General features: G+C 44.1%; 1 protein-coding gene across 2 annotated transcripts in view; it reads left to right on the forward strand.

The window, feature by feature from the left end:
- mef2cb (myocyte enhancer factor 2cb) overlaps window positions 1-14,694 on the forward strand; it is a 60,245-nt gene that overhangs the window by 38,091 nt on the left and 7,460 nt on the right. The window contains exons 4-6 of one of the 2 annotated variants that reach the window (XM_034691497.1): window positions 7,645-7,788; window positions 10,485-10,665; window positions 11,911-11,958. In XM_034691497.1, coding sequence (XP_034547388.1) covers window positions 7,645-7,788; window positions 10,485-10,665; window positions 11,911-11,958 — 373 coding nt within the window. The remainder of the gene's footprint in view (window positions 1-7,644; window positions 7,789-10,484; window positions 10,666-11,910; window positions 11,959-14,694) is intronic. The other variant, XM_034691498.1, reaches the window with a different exon arrangement.

Below are 14,694 nucleotides of genomic sequence, written 5' to 3' on the forward strand. Positions count from 1 at the left end.
AGACCTCTATTATTTGGTTAATTTTCTTTTTCAGCCTTAACTTTACCAAACAGAGGTTTCTTGTCTGGTTGTTTTCAAATATTTTTTTAATTACAGAGAAAATACATTAAAGGAAAGTTACATAATTTGTGTCCATAGAACAGAAGCACATACAAAAGACAGTCTGCTTTAGACTGGCACACATCTGTCTCTGGCGCCAGCCTCAGACATAAAGAGAGCAAGTTTACTGAGTTCCTATTTTATAGACTTAACGCTGCTTCCACTTTTTAAGAGAGGCTAAAAGCAAGATGACAGATAATGTACATGATCTAAAGGCTGAGCATTTTATTCCACATCAGACGCCTGCTGCCCAGAAAAGCAGAACCTCAGACGAGAAACTAAGTAGCACTTGGATCTCAGTCAGAGGTGTTTTTTAAGGTCAATATGCTGAAGCGGAAGTCTGAGGTACTCCCACAACAACAAGAAGAAGGTTTTTAAAAATAGACTTGTTTGAAATGTGCCAATATGTGGTCCCTGTGGTGTGGAGCGGCGAAAAAAGGCAGGCCACTTCTGAGGCCAAAAAGGCGAGGCTTTTCCACTACACGGCCCAGAACAATTCACGCCAGCCATTAAGATGAAATGATGCCTTGTTCTTTGAAACTATTTGTGGAAAATACAGAATAATGAAGAGCTATTTTTATAGATGGCATTCCCTGCCCTAGCTGGAGCCCCCCCCCTCCACTCTGCCTCTCTGGCCTCGGCCCCCTCCACTCGCCTCCCCTGCCATGGTGGCTACTGCTTTGGATAGGGTGTGGAAACTCAGGGTCACAGTATAGAGGTCACCCGGCTGGTCATTGTTACTCGAGGCCTCCCTCGGGGTCCCTTTTCCTGCTGTGGCACCACGCGATAAGAGACAGAGAGACAAAAGATGATAAGTGATGATTGGTGGGGGGACAAAGAAGGAATAGAGGATGGCTGGAGGGGGACTTGAAGTTGTGGCTCCCTCAAAGAACTGAAGTTGTGTTGAATCTTTAACATTTTTAAAACCTGATCATAGCTTGAAGTAAGTGATGAAGGACTTCATTCATAATGTTACAGTTCAGCCACATAATGACATGCGTGACATTAAATAAACTGCTCATGTGGCATTACAGCATAGAGCGCAAGTACCAGAATGTTTGACACACACAATTTACCCTTGTCGAATTGATTTGTATGTTGAGTTAGAAGCACATATAGACACATTCTCATTTCTCTGATTTGAATAGAGCCGTATTATGCAACCAAAGTGTAGACAGGATGAAAGATGGGTAGGTTGAGGGTGTAGACATAAGTGCCCTCTTTATTCAGTTTCACTGAGCTGGCATTGTGTCTCATAATGTCTATCTGGGTAATTATACAGTGTAGTGACTAGTCTGAATGACCACTTTGTTCCCGGGGCCGGGATGCTGCTGTAGCAAACAGTGTTGGATTCTGACATGTGCTTAGTGTTTGTCTATTCCATATGGGAAACACTGCACCATCTGGTATTGTGCTGCGTCCTGGCTAGCTAACACTGTCGGTCTGTGAGTGGGTTCTCGTCTGCAGCCCGCTCGACTTGATGGTGATTTTAGCACATGCATTATCACAATGTTTGCAGAAATGTGGAGGAACCTTGTGGCGCATAACACCCTTTGTGTCTTGCTTTTGTCCCTCTGCTTTCTCCAAACACTCTTCTTTATTTTGTACTTTACTTTTCCTTCCCTTTTTAATCTTAAGTAAATCTAGTAATCCTTAGACAGCTAGTAATTACACATTTAGCCAGCATTATGACTGAACACACGACCACTTTGCCCAGGGATGATGGATCCCAGATGCCAGCCTTTGATTCCTGATTATAGTGCAGCGGAGCACCCGGAGTGAGGGGCTTCAAAGCCAACCAAATCATTGAAAAGTCATTGATGCAATCATTTTTCAACCAGTGCATAGGGATGCACAGATGATGAGTGAAAAAAAAACAGGCAGGGACAGGCTGTGATTTGGGGTCTCATTCCTCAAAATGGTAACCTACAAAAATCTATCCAAAGTGCTCTCCTCCACTCATTCACACATACGCACACATACGTACACACACACACACAAAAGTACACACACACCATGCAGCCATCATCCATGGGCATGCCCCTCGACATGGTCCTGGCATGTTCAAACCACGCTTCATGAAACTGTGGCCTTCTTGCCTTTGGTCTGCCATCTGCTTCCAATAAGCTAAGCCAGCCTGATCCCTCTGATGTTCCCTCCACTCGGAAAGGCAGAGAGAAAGAAAGAGTGAGTGAGGGAGACAGAGAGAGTGAGGGGGGAGAGACAAAAATGAGAGCAAGTATGAGTGAGCCAGACAGGCATTAAAAGAAGTAGAAATGAGGAGAATGAGAGCACATCTCAAACATACTATTACCCCATCTCTGTCGCCAGCAAGGCCACTCGCGGTTACGTGCAGTCGTGCTGAGGGGCTTAGTCCACAGCGGGTCAGTTGATGAACACTTTTATTGTGATGATGCGGGACAAGGTTTCTCCCCACTGCCTCACCCTCACTTTCAATAAGAAATCTTTAAAGGGAGATTCCCAAACTTTTACTTTTTCCCTTTAAACTATTGTGTTTTGTGAGTCAGTGTTGGAAAAGCTGTATACATATTGTAACCCTACTTTTTCATTCAGTATATTTCACAATGTCAGAATTAAAGATATTTTTTTTTATTGTAACCTGTAGAGTATTTGTAGAGCATTATCTGGGAGCACGATTGAGTTCCATTGTGAATCCCTTTTGGGTCTTAAACCAGCTGAAAAGACTGAAGTCCCTACAGTGGGTGCCCCCTGTTTTCACACTCAGCCTACACAAACTCTCACACATTATAAAGGCAGGTCTGCATCATTTGCATACTGTCATGTCTTCAAAGAGTATCTCTGATGTAGTGAAGCAATCTGCTTTCTATCATATTTAACATTGTGTCAAATGTAGACCAAGTCCATGCCAGACACAGACGTTTATTCCAGCGACTTTTCATGTATTTTAACAGCACAGCAAACATGATGAACCATGAGTGTTTCAGTTATTAATGTTTTTAAACCATGGCTGTCTTTCAGGGACTTGTTTTCCATTGACTGCTGAATCACACTAAAAGCTATAAAAGGCAGCATTTATTAGGGGAAAACTTTTGTTCTCTGTTATGATACTATCTTCTTTCATAAGTCTTGGTTTTGCTTACAATAGTTTGTGTATTATGAATAGCATGCAGTGCTGGCAAAGATATAAAAGGCCTATTATAAACTGGCTGTTTTTGTAGAGGGGCTTTGCACTGTCGCTCTCAGCCATTTGGTTGAAGACATTGAGAAACATTTACTGGCCTGGCAGTCGCCAATGGCCATAAACACAATATTGAATGTGTCGTAGCCTTCAGTCAATGCCAAAATAACTACAAGGGGAATGGTCAGCCATGGAGATCTCTCCAAACACAGCCCATCAACTGGTCAAAGTCTATCAGAATTAAAAACGCAGACCGACATGCCAACAATGTTTGGACTCAGCTTCTGTCGAGACGAGAGATTATTGTGGAAGGAGAAGGGGAAGAGGACGAGGGGTGTAGACAGAGACAGACCGAGCAGCAGACTGAGACAGAAAGACAGGGCAGAAAGACAGATAGAGGGAGTAGAGAGGGTAAGGGTAAGCAGGGTGGCAGAATGCCGAGCAGACGGATCCTGGTATGGTAGGAGCTCTGGGCAGGCGTCAGCTGTCCCTTGTAGACCCCCTGGGGCCACCCTGAATTCGCACCCAAATATCCTCCGCTGTTTTTCTCAACAGCCACATAAAGTTAACACCCCACACCCCAAACTATAAAAATGAGAAAAGCTTGGACTCTTTTACTACAATTAACATAAAAAAAATGTTGAGATTTGTGAGCAGAAAACAAGAGAGAATGAAAATCAGTTTCTAGCCCAGGTCGCCTCATTTAACCTTCCTCCACAGTCATCTTAACCCAGGTTACTCTGTCCTAGTCTAGGCCAGCCTAGCTGAGGGCGCAGAGCTGAAGGGTACCGATGAGACGGGTGTCTAAGTATGTAGGACGCCATGTCTATGCTGCGCCTGCTTCACACAGGCCCTGTGACAAGTCGAGTCATGAGGGAGCATCATGAAGAAGGAGTTTAATTAGGAGCAAGCCTCCAAAGGGGCCACAGAGAGAAAGACACAGAGCCAAGCTAGCTTACACAGTTTTTTTTGGAGTCTTTCCTTTCTGTCTCTTAGTTTTTCTCCCCCTGCTTTCTTACACGTATTGTGGTATGCACATCGACTGTTCACAATTTAGTATTTGGTAGTTTATGGATCCTGGATGTTCCACTTTTCTCACTGATCTGTGTCTCCTCAGCTGATATTGATTGATTTCAGCTTTGCAGAATGTCCATGTTTCGACTTTTTTTGTTAAACTGTAGCTGTAGAAGATTTGGGGTCTTCACCTTTAGTATTTCAAAAATGGTACCGAAAAAGTACATTAAAATCATTACAAAATACTAAAGAAATCACACATTTGTAGAGACAGGAAAATAGAAACTCCATGAAAAGTCCCCCCTTTACGTCAGCGTCATTTTGTTAGGTTAAAATAATGAGCACTTCTTTGCCGAATCTGAAAGCCAAGCAGCTTAATAAATCAAAATGAATTTTAATATAAGAATAATAATTTGGGTGGATGTTATGTGCATAGAATTTCTGGCACAAGCTAGCTGCACCAAAGTGTTTTTGTTTAATCCTCAGATTATTAGCATATTCCCTACAGACCTGATTTCCATGGCAGCTCCTCATACTCACAACTCCTCTGTCTTGCAATATATAACGGTAGAAGCTCTTTCTTCATGATCATTATTCCCTCAGTCAATTCGAAACATACACCTTTTATGTGTTTCTTACAGTGATGATGTCACTGAATAACAGACGCAATGCCTTGTTTGGAGCAGGAGGCAACGCTGTATGGAGCAGAGCCATGAAGTACAAACTTAGATAAGGTGATGGGCTAACAGAGACAGAGAAAATATATAGGGTGATGAGAGCAGTGCTGCAAGGTTGCAAGAGTTAGACATCCTTCTATGGCTGTAGAAGCACTCTTGCGGCTCTGATTGGTTGTTGGGTTGTGTGTCAGCTTTTGGCAACAGGTGTGAAATCTGTAAACAGGTGGGCATAGCTAGGATGAGCAGCATACCGCCCTTGCACCGCACCCCAATGTGCTGAGCCCTGTTGGGAAGCTAAGCCTGGTCCACATGCTTCAAAGTCATGTAACACCCTGGCTCCCTGCACCCCATCAACACCCAATGCAACCATTACCCACCCACCCCCATGCAAGACCACCAGCTCAGTTACCCCATATGGGTGTCACCTTTACCCCAGCCCTCGCTCTCCTCTTCCCAGAATGGAAGTGAATCTCTCCTGCTCTCTAAACTGCTTGGCGGTAGGTGGTAGAAATCTGTGCAAGTAAAAAGAAAACTTGTTTTTTTCTTCGCACGCATTCTCCCGTGAACGGAAAAAGGCCAGCGGTTCAGCTCTTGTCAGTTCGATATGATGCATCGCCAAGGCCGGAATGAAACTCCACAAAAGAAACAGCAAAAAAGTTTTTACATCTCACGCCTTTGCCAAAAAAGACAGCGTGCTAAACCTCTGCAACCCCTTTGTTCTCTTGACTCATCCACCTCAGATCGAGCAAGAGTGCCTGATTCACTGTGGGTCTGTTAGAAGTCAGATCTCCTGCATCGCCACGGCTGATTTGTTTGGTGTGATTTCCTGAAGACTGTCAAAGATGTGAGAGACGCTTTCAAATTCAGAATTCCAGATTTCCACTCTGGGGGCCAAGTGAGGATTCAGAGAGAAAGAGAGAGGAGGAGAGCCAGCGAATGTTGACACGCTTACAGTAGCTGCCTCGCCACGAGACGCCTCAGGAATCAAACAGTTATCACACACACAAAAGGAGCCCTCTAAGTTCACTAAAACCACACTCAAAACAGGCCTTTGTTGTGCTGACATGAGAGATGACTGGATTGTTATTTGTTTTCTAAGCAGGCAGATCGCTCCCTGTCACTCCTGCTGCTGGTTGTGATGGAGTAGCTAGCTTCCTTGAGCGAGTACTGACAGAGAGAAAAACAAAAAAACGAGAGGAAGAAGTTCAGTGAGATTAACTTATCTTAGCATCTATCTTCCTCCTTTTCTCCTGCTCGGTCTCTTTTTTTTTTTCTCGACGCTTACACCCACTCTCGCACACCCACACATGCACACACAAACACAGACTCATTCCCCTCTTTCCCCTCCCACACACAGACACTCACACCAGCCGACACGCACACTCACACACACATCAACATATACGGAGAAAGAGGAAGAGAGAGAGAGAGAGAAAAAGAGAGACACACACTTGATCAGCATCAAATACAGGGTGTGCTAAAGTAAATTTAATTACGTCTGTCTGATATGGAGCTTCAGATGAAAGTAGGAGAGCGCAGTGTGAAGCGACGACTGCAAAGACAGGAGCAGGCCCGTGATATTCCTCCTGTAGACTAATCTCCCTTTATTAAAGCCAGGAGGAGAGAGAGAGAGAGGAGAGGAGAGGAGGAGGGGGGAGTAGTGTGGAGAGGAGGAAGGGGGCTGCCTTTGATGAGATCTCTAACTGTCAGCTACTGTACTTTTTCTTCTCCCCGACTCTGTCTTTGTCTCTCACTTTACGAGGCAAACGAACACAGCACCTAGCGCTACGTGCCTTCTCACTCAAGCAAACAGAGCGCAGTGCTATCACACACGGTAATGTGCTCTGAAACTTATCCCTGTTGTTATGGTTGTCAACAATATCTAAGGAAGGACACAGGGAGCTCTCTCTCTCCCTCTCCCTCTCTCTCTCTCTCTCTCTCTCTCTCTCTCTCTCTCTCTCTCTCTCTCTCTCTCTCTCTCTCTCTCTCTCACACTCTCCCTAACAATCTTTGTGTCTCTCTGCCGTTCAGAGGGAGTGGTGAGCGAGTGGAGAGCCGGCTGATTTCTGGCCACTCTGACGGGGGCAGGTGGCCATCAGGTGGCCAAAACAGAAACTGCCACATTTAATAGCAGATACGCCACAGTCATGAACTCCCCTGCTGTACTTAAACTCTATTTCATGGCCCACAAATGATTATGGTTATGGAATATGTTTTACTTTTATTACTTTTTTTCCTTTCCTGCATAATTATGAGGTTTCAAGGTCCCATGATTTGTCATCTGGTCAAGAGTTTGATCATCTGTTACGCCTTGTTATTTGTTGCGATTGATTCCTATGTGCCATCTTTCATGTTTATATGTATGTGTGCTTGTTCAAGAAGCAGTCAGTGTGTATCCTCATTTCACCCCCTGCTCATGGGGGTCAGAATGGAGCCTGCCAAAATGATTCATCGGAAAGTTCAGGGACTTTTGTAGAATAATTTCTCAGAAGAAGAAAAAAAAACAGAAAGTTAAAACTCTGTTAAAGGAATCTCTACGTGGTTTCCAAATCCCATTTATTGGACTTATCTTTGGCAGGACATTCTAAAAAAATGTCTCTTCACAGTCATCACCTTTTATCCTTCCCATGCGTTTTCACCTGGTTAACATCCGCAAAGCCCTTCAACTGTTTTATGTAACTGCTCTGTTTGCAGACGTTGAGAAAGAAGGGCCTAAACGGCTGTGACAGCCCAGACCCCGACGCAGACGACTCGGTCGGCCACAGCCCCGAGTCCGAGGACAAGTACAGGAAAATAAACGAGGACATTGATCTGATGATCAGCAGACAGAGACTGTGTGTAAGTACCTCTCGTTAAACCTTCCTCTTACCTTTCTTTCCTCTCTTTCCCTTTTTTTTTCCTCCCACCTGTCCACCTTGTCTTCGTCTCCTCCTCGTTTCCGTCCCTACATCTGTGTCTTTCTGTGGTCGTTGGGGACCTGGCAGGCATTGAACAAGAAGGAGAACAAAGGCGGCGAGAGCCCGGAGCTCGAGTCTGCTCTCATCCTCACCCCACGCACTGAGGAGAAATACAAACAGATTAACGAGGAGTTTGATCACATGATTAAAACTCATAAGATACCTGTAAGTACTGGGATGACGCTGTGCTACAGGCTAACAAAATGCTGACTGCCCAGTAACTGTTGAGCTAACCCAGCTAACCACCAGCGTTTGCCTGTAGACTAAATACACAAAGTGAGAGTGAGAGTAAAACAAGAGTCAAATTACAATGTGTGCTTAAACCTCTTTGATTCTTCTTGATTACTGTTGAGGAATGGTCCTCTAATTTAACATAACAGTAACCGTAGTAGTAAGCATTTTCTGTACAATAATTGCAGACTTTCTCTCATGACAAATTTTGACCTTACTGGGTTCCCTCCTTGAACCTGTTACCCACAATGCCGTTGCAGGCTCTCAGGGGAGGTGTGGTCTGCATGTGCTTTTCCTTTTTCCTGCACAAAAACAAAGCGATCAGTCACCCACAGCAACAAGGACAGATGCTAACCAAACTAAAAAATCATACTTGTGGAGACTAAAACACATCCTGACAGCATCTTTGAAAATATCTTTGTGAATGGCAAAGATATATTACAAGATATGTTAACTTCTGTTTTTTTTTACATCGTAGCGTTAATTTCAGAAACCACAAAATAAAGGCAGCTTTATGTGTAATCTAAGCCTGAACATTCTTCAGAAAGCACCTTATTGGACCGGTTAGCGCTCAAAAGAAAGATAATTCCATGGTAGATAATTCAGAGAAGAGCAGTAGTGTCTGAGCCGCGTGGAGCACAGAGGGGCGATGTGGTTAGAAGCAAGGCAGGGGTTGGTGAGCTGGGGTGGAGTGGGTTTGGGATTGGAGCCGGGTGGGGATGGGGAGGAGGGGAGGGGGGGCGGGGGTGCACACAACAAGTGGCAGTTCAGTGTGTGGTCAGGGCGGCTGCCAAGCACTGGGCCTCTGGATTGCAGGGGACTGTGCAGAGGGGGGTAGAGAGAGGAGGAGGGGGAAGATGGGCAAAAACAGGAAGGATGGCCCCAGTTAAAGGACAGCTTACAGACAGGGCCCCCACAGCCATCAATTGGGTACGAGTATGAAAAAAAAGTGCAGTCAGAGGAACCTCCAGCACTATTAGAAAACACAGCACAGAAGTCATGAGATATAAAAACTCCACCAAGGAATCTGAGATGGAAGAAATGACTGAAAATAAAGAAAACCAAGACAGCCCCTCACTGGTTATAAAAGAAAGCATCCATAGCTTTTGGCTAACCCACACCCACTGTGTAAAGTTGCAGTAAAGACAGAATGTGCAAAACCCCTGCAATAAAATATGGTAAAAGTAACCGTCAATGAACTTTAAAACAATATTTGCCCTGTGAAAAATGAGCATTAGCAAAAGGGAGAAAATTGAGAAAGACAAAGCAGCCCTAAAGCGCGTATCCCACATCTCCATCCACCAGGCTGATGATCGCCCTCATGCTGTCCCTGGGACACATGGCAGTAATTTAGGCCCCTATTTTCTACTTCCTAAAGCTAACATGCAGGATCAACCACTTCCAGGGCACTCCCAAGGTTAAGCTCTTCAGCCAAGTGACACAATAAACATGACAAACTAGACGCCTGGGGCTGGCGGACTAACCTCTGCTCATGTTCCTGATGAGACTGCTGACTGATGGGAGTCCACCACTTGAAAACACTTTGTATTAGCTCCACGTGACAGAAAAAGAAATGAGTCCTAATTGCGTACAGCTCTCCGGTCTTAAAGCAACTTTTGAAACAAAAAAAAGGATTGCAGGCTTCTTCTTTTTTCTTAAAGTGAGGTGAAGACTGACTGAATTATCTTTAGCTCTTGAAGAACAGTTGGATGCTGTTGGCTTTATTCCCAGTAAACCATAGGCTGCTTATTTCTTAAATGTAGTCAACCAGGAATGCATCCAAGGGAATTTAAACACAGTGACCACATCAGGTCAACTTTCTGTATCACAGTGAAAAATATCACAACTGAGTCCTTTAAAGAAAGATTTTGCTGCAGTATTCTCCAAAGTAACCTACCTACCTATGCTATATCAAGTTAGAATGATAAAGTGTTGCCGGCACATTTATCATCTTGACAGGAGTTTGAGTATTTCAGAGATTAGGTTTTGAGGCTCTTACCCTTTCATTTTGGCGGAGTAGCCCTTTTCATCGCCTGTATTGTCTTGTGTTGTTCGTCTGGATCTTTTTTCCATCTATCTGTGCATGACTGTCTTTTGTTACTTGTCCATTTATTCCTTCAACTTGTACCTTCCTTTTTCTTCTCTGTTTGTTTCTGGAGTATCACTGTCGATAGTCAACGTTTCACATTCTTTCATTTCCTTGTTTTTCTGACCCATCTTTCTCCTTCTAAATCCAATCTTCTCTTCAATCCCTTTCTTCTGATTTTTACTTCCTCTGTGATCGTTGGCATCTCTTCTCTAATCAAACCTGCGTCTGTCTCTTTGTATCCCCCCTTTCTGTCCCAGCAGGCCGTGCCGCCATCCAACTACGACATGCCCGTGTCCATTCCTGTCAGCAACCAGAACAATCTCATCTACAGCCATCCTGGCGGTTCCCTAGGCAACCACAACCTGTTGCCACTGGCACACCACGGCCTACAGAGAAACAGCATGTCCCCCGGAGTGACTCACAGACCTCCCAGTGCAGGTAACACAGGTAGGGTCTTACTGGCCCTAATGCACATGCTGTTGTGCCATCTGTCAATCTTATGTACCTCTCAGTGCATGTGCGGAACTCTCAGTCAGGCTAGTAATTCAATTCAACTCATACAGACATGAAGCCAAAAGAGTGCCACATATAGAAGTAATATAAGAACAAAAAATTGGTAACAATGAGAAAAAAAGTAGGGCATCGTTGGCCTAGTGGTCTAAGTGTGTCCCATATACAGAGGCAATAGCCCTCGTCGCAGGTTCGATTCCAGCCTTGACCATTTACTGCATGTCCTCCCCCACTCTCCAGTCCCCACGTTTCCTGTCTCTCTTCAGTTGTCCTATCCATTAAAGGCAAAATGCAAAAAAAAAACAATTAAAAATACATAAATAAGAAAAAAAGTTTAAAAAATATAAGTAAAAAATGATAAATTTAGTATAAAGTTTAGGAAGGAAAAATAAATGTAAAACTAAAGTCAATTAAAATCCGAAAAAAACTTTGACTCAGGTTGCGACTCCAAATTAGAAAAAAGACACACATGAAATGTCACATCTACTTTAAGACAACTGCCCAGAATATTCCTCCTATATTTAGAAAATGAATCTAAAATCACCCCTCTGTGGTTTTTATATTCAAGAATTTCCCTCTCAGTATTAAGTTCAAAGCAAGTTGATGATTTAATATCTTATTAAAAAATCCCAGCCCACAGTCTGGTTGATTTAGTGTGAGGTACTACACATGGGATGTGTGGCCCTTATGTATAGGCATTGAGCTGATGGTGACATTAGCCAATCAGGCCTGTTGGTTTGTTATTGTTGTCCAAAGTCCTTTTTCTGTCTCTCTGGTCTGAACGCTGCAGCCCACACCCTCACCCTGTCATTACAACTGGATGCTGCTAGCGCCAGCACAAACTAAATATGAGCTTTGGCGCTCGAAGCATCCACACCAAACCGCATAGACCCTCCCACTCCTCCACCTCGCATGGCTTAAAAATAATAATGTGTCATTTTTCTTGGATGGCGGCTTATGTGTCCAGTTGCTCAAAGTGTTAAGGTTTGAGTGGGAAGCGGTGTTACTTCTGGTATCAGTACACATATGACACACAGTGGATTGTGATTAAATTGAGTTAGCTTCTGAAAGGCCAGCGAGGTAAGAGACAGGAGGCAGAGTGGATGTTAACGTGGGCGTCTATCCTCTAATGGTTCTCACTCTTGCTCTCCTCCTCTCTCTTTCATCTTTCAGGTGGCCTCATGGGTGCTGACCTCACCACTGGCGCAGGCACCAGTGCTGGTAAGAAATGGCCTCCTCTCCTCACATACAGTTGTCTGCTAACACACACACACACAAACACCCACACACACATGCACATAAATGACACCCACTCACCCACTCGGGGCCGTAAAATGCATGACTAATAGTAACCCAAACCCTGGTGGAGATTTTGTCCATGATGTGTTGATGTTAGCGGTTGTGGAGTTCATCTGGGAATGTTTGCGCAGCGTCGAGGCTGTGACACATCCTGCCTGCGTTCAGCTATAAAACGCTACAACAAGTGGGGGGAAATAGAACATAATTGCACTTTATACTGACACTGCAGACTGACTGACAGGCAGTCAGAGGAGATTTACAATTAAAAATCCTCTTCCCAATGAGACATCTCTCTATTTCTACATCCTCTCTGGGTCTAAATTTGAAATGACAACAACCATAAATCCAATTTGGACCAAGTTGTTTCACTACACAAACTGTCTACATAGTTAACTACTATCATATGTCTGCAATCAAATTAATCCAATGTTTGGAGTGGCGCACCATGCCAGAACGGTCCTGTGGAGAGTAGAGAAACCCGTGTATGAGCAACATGTGTAAGAAATCTTATGTGTTAGCTTCTGTGTGTCAGTGGAATTGTCCCTGAGGACATATCAGCTCCCAAGTTTATGGCCATGAGACTTTTTTAAAAGGGTTAACTTTTCCAGCCACAGTGTGCAGTGCAGAGAGTAAAAATGGAGAGTGGGGGGGTGTTGGGGGCACAGCTGGGCAGCCTTGTCTGGCCTCAAGGGCTCCATCACAAGGGGTCAATGCCTGGTTTCTCTGTCTGGTCACTCATCGCACACACAACAGGACCGTTTGTTGTGGCGTGTGTTCCATCCACAGCGTGCTGCAGAGCGTGCTTCAAATGTAGCCTTTGTGTCACCGCGCTGCAGGAACAGAGGCGCTCTGTGCGAGCTGTGTGTCGCTCAGCAGCGGCAAAAAACACGACGTGGAGAGAGAGTCATGTGGGAGCTAAAAGATTCCATTCAAAGCTCTCTTAAATCTCATCGAGAGGGAGGGCAGAAAGTGTGTGTGTGTGTGTGTGTGTGTGTGTGTGTGTGTGTGTGTGTGTGTGTGTGTGTGTGTGTGTGTGTGTGTTTGGAGGGGGGGAAACCCCAGTGATGAATATCCACTGATGGTTGAAGCATGTGTGCTAAGGAGAAGAAGTCGGGGAACACAGATGGAAGTGTTCTGTGAACTTGCTCAGCCATTTTAATGATGTTCCTCTAAGTGAGTCAGTGTGAGGTGGAACCACAAAGACTGGTTTAATGTTCCTCTTCTCCTCACCGTGAGGTTTGATAAGCTGATTGCTCATGTAGCTGTCTGACCTGGGTATGAGTGTTTTGAGTGGCCAGGCCTGAGTGATATAGGAGGGAGCTTAAGTTTGTGGATGCATTAATACGTGTTTGTGGTTCAGACATGCTAAAAAACATAACACTCCTTCATGCCTCAGATGTATTGGTCCTACTGTACATACAGTATGTAAAAAAAATAATGCCCCTAGGACCAAATTTACAAAAATTAGAAATATGTGATGCCCTTCTGAAGTTTGAAAGGATTGCAGGTACTAATTGAATCTTAATCCCATGAGAATCTTCCATGTCCTCAATCTGTAAAAGTTATAATTCCACAAGGACTGTCGCCTACATACAAAACAAAACATACAAAAAATTACTTTATCCAATTTAAGATAGTAATTTATGAGTCATTGGTCCACGTTTTATGACAGCCGCCTGTTGATGAAGACACGTTGAAGACTTTCTAACTCTGACAGAAAATGGCAAATGGAAAAGTCTCCCTTTCAGTTCGTTTTTGTTGTTAGTTGCCTAGCAACAGTGCTTTCATGACTTCAACTACTTGAACTCTAAGCGTACCTTGTCCTCCGCTTACCATGTAGAAAATCAAGCCTGAGAGTTCATTCTTTACTGCAGCGTCAGCATAAAGATGCTGTTTGTTTCTACCAGGTCCCAAGATCATTCTTAAGAACTGGCCTGTACATTTTGTTTAAATACAGACTCTTTGTTTACATGTGTGTCTATGCCACATGAAACCCAGACATAAGGGTTAGGTCGAAATCAAATGTGGTCTGAGAGTAATTCTAGTCCAGTGTAAGCAGGGTAGGCTACTGAAAGACTGAGTCATCATGTCTCCTCTATGGAAATATTGTGAGAACTGTGTGTGTGTGTGTGTGTGTGTGTGTGTGTGTGTGCGTGTGCGTGTGCGTGTGTGTGTGTGTGTGTGTGTGTGCTTGTGTGTTTGTGCTCATTTAAATATACTTTTTGTTCTCCTTCACTGGTTAGGAGAGAGTGTGATGTGTGGATGGACACAGAAAGAGTGAAAGAGAGCTGATGAACGGAGCGTCAGACCAAGGCCACAGAGTGTAAAAAAACCCACCTTCATTTGTGCACTTATGTAGCCGTTGTGTGCGGTATGATCCGCACCAGCATGGAACTAACGAGAAACTAACCTCACACATCGGGCATACATCAATTACCTTTACAAAAGAGTAACGTACACCCAATATATTCCAGGGATTATTAGTTCAAATTCCTCAGAAATGAAAGCGACAAAAGCAACTGACAACATCAGATCAAACGGTGTGTCTGAATATTTTGGCCCCTCACACCAACTGTAGGGGATGCAAGCGTAAGTGTGACAACTTCATTCAGTTGGAGATTTCAGGGTTGAATGCACATTAGGCCAAACCGCAACGGA

Source organism: Notolabrus celidotus, chromosome 9, assembly GCF_009762535.1.
Source record: "Notolabrus celidotus isolate fNotCel1 chromosome 9, fNotCel1.pri, whole genome shotgun sequence".
Classification (NCBI taxonomy): domain Eukaryota; kingdom Metazoa; phylum Chordata; class Actinopteri; order Labriformes; family Labridae; genus Notolabrus; species Notolabrus celidotus.